General features: G+C 42.6%; 1 protein-coding gene across 1 annotated transcript; it reads left to right on the top strand.

Annotated features, from left to right (window-relative positions):
• Positions 1–280: 280 nt before the first annotated feature.
• On the top strand, positions 281–3,862 carry LOC146362738 (biotinidase-like). The gene is made up of 5 exons (XM_084919210.1): positions 281–397; positions 504–655; positions 2,590–2,767; positions 2,863–3,447; positions 3,540–3,862. The coding sequence occupies exons 2-5, from the start codon at positions 525–527 to the stop codon at positions 3,810–3,812; spliced, it is 1,167 nt and encodes a 388-aa protein (XP_084775336.1). The 5' UTR covers positions 281–397; positions 504–524; the 3' UTR covers positions 3,813–3,862.
• The last annotated feature ends 821 nt before the right edge of the window (positions 3,863–4,683 follow it).

The raw sequence follows: 4,683 nt of genomic DNA, 5'->3' as shown, positions 1-4,683 counted from the left end.
TATGTAAAACTCTAACTTTAACAGTACTGTGAAAAGTTCACGAGAGAATACCTGAGTGAGAGAGATGGAATCAAACGTGGAGAGAGACAGGCAACTAAAAAGACATCCAGAGAGGAGAGCTGATGAACATCATCACACAGATCACTGTCGTTAAATTCAGTGTGACATTTGAGCAAGTAGAAATAAGTAACTCAAAAGTTACTGCAACAGACCTCATATCTCTCTGTCATCTTCGTTTCACTCTCAGGGGGCCCAGATCCTGGTGTTTCCAGAAAATGGTATACATGGGTTTAACTTCACTCGGTTATCCATCGTTGGCTACCTGGAAACCATTCCCAACCCTCAGGAGGAGAGCTGGAATCCGTGCACGGAGCCGGAAAGACACAACAACACTGAGGTTCACAATCATATATTTAGATTTTGTGATGGCAAGAAAACTCTACTCTCACGACATCTCACTGTGTCTGAATCTCATCATATTTGATTATGTTTGTGACTCAAAGGTTCTCCAGAGATTGAGCTGTATGGCTCGTCGTAACAACCTCTACCTGGTGGCCAACATGCCCGACCTGCAACCCTGTCCCCTGAAGTCCAGCCCCTCCTCCACTTGTCCTCCCGATGGGCGCTGGCAGTTCAACACAAATGTGGCTTTCAGGTACATGTTAACTCTTAATATGGATTTCTAGAGAACGGACAAATAAAAGGTTTATTTTTCTATGACTTCTTGTCCACAGATGCAGTGCTTGTGCCTAAATAAAAGAGCAGTTCTCCACATTTCCATCAAAAAATGTTGGCAAAACTGCCAAAAATACCACAGAGTCAAAGTTGAAACTTCTCTTGTCAGTAGCTACTGGAGAAGCTACTGCAAGAAATACCAGCTACACTGAATACAACAACTACAGTGGTGGAAATAATTATTTGATCCCCTGCTGAATGTGTAATTTTGGTCACATCCAATCAAATGAATGGAAAGAGACAGACTACCAACCAAAAATCCAGAAAAAATATTTAGTAATAAATTGATTTTGATGGCATTAAGTTAAATAAATATTTTATCCCCAAGCAAAACTTTATGATTGGCAAAGAAACCCTTTTTGGCAAGCAGTGGTAAAACATTTGTTGTAGTTGGTTACCAAGTTTGCAGATTTCAGGCGGGGGCTTTGGCCCACTCTTCTATACAGAAACCTTTGAAATCCTTTAGGTTTCTAGGCTCCTGCTTGGCAATCTGCAGTTTCAGCTCCCTCCTCAGATTTTCTATAAGACTGAGGTCTGGAGCCTGGCTAGGCCACTCCCTGACATTAATGTGCTTCTTCTTCAGCCACTCCTTTGTTGCATTGGTTGTGTGTTTTGGGTCATTGTCATGTCAGGACGACCCATCCACGACCCATCTTCGATGTTCTAGCTGAAGGAAGGAGGTTATCGTCCAAGATTTTACAGTACATGACCCTGTTCATTGCCCCCTCAGTACAGTGAAGTTGTCCTGTACCCAGACAAACAGCCCCAAAGCAAGATGTTTCCACCTCTGTGCTTGACTGTAGCGATTGTGTTCTTTGGTTTAGAGTTAACATTTCTCTTTCTCCAAGCACAGCGGGTTGATTTTGGTTTTACATGACCATAGCGTTTTCTCCCAAACGTTCTCTGAATCAATTAGATGTTCACTGGCAAACTTAAGACAGACCTGTACATACGCTTTCCTGGGCACTATGCTACTTCCTGCCGTAGTGTGTTACCAATGGTGTTCTTGCTGACAGTGGTCCCAGGGGTAGACATCCATATAGGGTGGCTGTGGTTTAGAAGGTACAGCAGATCAACAATCTTTGAATTAATAGATAACACTAACAGATGTCACCTTCTCACCAAGCTCATTCCAGCCTTGTGCAGGTCTATAATCTTCTCCCTACAATTTTAATCTCGTTCACATTTTATAAACTAAGTTTACTCAGTTGACTAAGAAACAATGTTACCTGTTTCTTAGGAATGACGTGTGCTTCTCATTATGGTGATTCGGAACCAGAATTTTCAGGTTTAAAATGTCTTCAACATTAAAGTAATCCAGTGACAGTTGTCAGTATTTCCGCAACGATAACGGCTGATAATTAATTTGGCAAACTTTACTTTTCAAATTGTAAACAAATATGGCTTAAAACGGCATTTCTGTCGTTGCCACAGTGTAACTCGGTTTAACGCAGCAGCCTGAAGTGTCCATCAAACTGACTAATCTCATTAGGAACCCATCCTCCTTTGGGCTACGTCTTCAAACAAAGTTAAAAGTGAGTTGATTCGCACGAACAGGATTTCTCTCCGAGCGCAGAGAGCTGCCTGCCACAGATTGAAACAGCAGCAGCGCACGCAGAGCAGACACTCGTGTGTGTGATGGCTTCTTTGTGTGTGCAGCTGCAGAGTTCCACGCGCACAGTTGTCGAATTTACGCGCGAGGAATTTCATTGTGCCTGAAATTATTTGCTCGGATTATGTTTTTGCTCGCACTTTTGTTATGACATAAATATAATTCAGTAATATATCCTGAACTGGCTGCATCAGTGAAAAAGAGCTGTTAGTGACCTGCTTAAAATATTCTTTTTCATACAGGTCAGACGGCCTTCTAATTGCACGCTACCACAAACAAAACCTTTTCTTTGAGCAATCCTTTGACACACCTCCAGAAGTTGAAGTCATAACATTTGATACACCTTTTGCTGGGAAGTTTGGCCTCTTCATCTGCTTTGACATCCTCTTTCATGATCCTGCAGTGGTGCTGGTGGAGATGGTATAAAATATAATCACATACGCACTCAGAATATATATCCAACATTGCTGGGATTGACTTTGATATCCATCGTTTCTTCTTTGTGCCTTTTTAAGGGTGTGCGTCAGTTGATCTTTCCAACAGCCTGGATGAATGCGCTCCCCCTGCTGGATTCAGTTCAGTTTCACAGTGCATTCAGTCTGGGTGCCAACGTCACTCTACTATCTGCCAACATTCGCAATGATCAACGCATCATGAAAGGAAGCGGTATCTACACCCCTTTTTCTGCCACCTACCACCATGCCTGGAAAGGAGACCCAGAGGAAGGCAGGCTGCTGGTGGCCAGAGTTCCAGTTCTGGAGCCACTGGAGGTAAAACAAAGTGCAGCCAAAGAGGTGGAGGCTGGTGGTGTTGAGTCTGCATCATCAGTGGCTACAGACTCTGGACGCTGTCATCAAGACAGCTGTGATGATCACTCTCCTGATTCGGTCCATCCCTCTCACCCCACCTTCATCTCCTTCATGTTCCACGACCCGTTTACATTTGTCCTCTTAAACGAGACACAAGGTGACGTTAAAGTGTGCAACGGCACTTTCTGCTGCCGCCTGCAGTACAGGTGGTTACTGCAAGACCATAAAGAGCTCTATGCTCTCGGCGCATTTGCAGGACTGCACACCGTTGAAGGACAATATGCACTGCAGGTAGGAATGAAAGAATTTTTAATATTTATAAACTTTTAGAAACTGACCAGGACCCTGCTCACTTTTATTTGCCACATGTCAAATATCTACAGGTTTGTGCGGTAGTCCGTTGTGCAGGGTTGGATCAGAACTCCTGTGGACAAGTAGTAGAAGAAGCAGAGTCAAAAATGGACTTCCTGTTGGAGGGGAACTTTGACACCAAATACGTGTACCCATCTATTCTGACAAGCCGAATGTTCCTGGAGCAGCCCGAGAGTCTGCAGAAAGCTCCAGACGGGAGAGTGACCATGAAACATTCAAACATGAAGGGTGGCCTGGTCACCACCTGCCTGTATGGACGAATGTACCACCTGGACAATGAATAAAGTTTGGAGGGATCAGGAAAATAAAGTTCAGTGTTATGGTTAAGAGCTGCTCTGTGTTCTCCATCTGTATCCATTCCCTTCTACTTATGCTTATCGGGGTAGGCTGGAGTCTGTCCCAGCTAAAGGAAAACAGATGTCTTTAGTCATCTGTTACTTGATCTTTTCTGGGTGTTCCTTTCTCAAGGCACAAATTATAAGGAAGAGAATATTCAAATGAATCATTCAAATTGATTTAACAATGTTTGTCTCACGCAACTTAATACTAATTGTGCATTTTTATTTAATTTCCCCCCCCAAAATAATTTTTTTGCACTTTATTTTAAAATGACCTGACTTTGCCTGTGTTAATAAAAAAAAGCCTAACTTTAGTGAACCACCCATAAAACGAACCACACCTATGAGCACCATTTCAGGATTGCGCTCACACTCTATTACACTCCATTTAGTAAATGAGACCCACACCTTACAATACCCGACATCTAAAATTTATAGGCTGAACATCTTTTAAAGTTACATTATTAGACGCAACTACAGTAATGTGGTCACAAAGAAGACTGCTTCGTGTTAAGAGACAGATGGTTAATAGAATTGGTTTTATGGATACAATTTGATTCCGTGCATTAAAATAGATTTTGTTGTTTTGTCCTTATTAGTGGAAACATATTAGTAGTCGTGCACATATTTGTGTAGTTTTTAGTCAAAAGATGACTCGTTTATTTCCATGGACCTGTGAGTTATGAAGGAAAATGTTAAAAGTGTTAAAACTGCCCCTGGTCTGAAACTAACTCATTCACTTCACTGTCTGCAGAGACAGAGGACAGCAGGTGCTCTTGCTTGCTGTAGGAGGTGTGGTCAGGCCCTCGGAGGGGCA

Source organism: Perissodus microlepis, chromosome 22 (genome assembly GCF_051167445.1).
Source record: "Perissodus microlepis isolate ML-2025 ecotype Zambia chromosome 22, ASM5116744v1, whole genome shotgun sequence".
Classification (NCBI taxonomy): Eukaryota; Metazoa; Chordata; class Actinopteri; order Cichliformes; family Cichlidae; genus Perissodus; species Perissodus microlepis.
The sequence above is the reverse complement of the archived record's forward strand: the minus strand, read 5'-3'. Positions and strand labels throughout refer to the sequence as shown.

Bases quoted from the DNA above. Each gene is read 5' to 3' on its own strand.
- LOC146362738 (XM_084919210.1), top strand. From the start codon at position 525: ATGGCTCGTCGTAACAACCTCTACCTGGTGGCCAACATGCCCGACCTG. The intron at 2,768-2,862 runs GTATAAAATATA...TGCCTTTTTAAG, and splicing joins CAGTGGTGCTGGTGGAGATG to GGTGTGCGTCAGTTGATCTT. The intron at 3,448-3,539 runs GTAGGAATGAAA...AAATATCTACAG, and splicing joins AAGGACAATATGCACTGCAG to GTTTGTGCGGTAGTCCGTTG.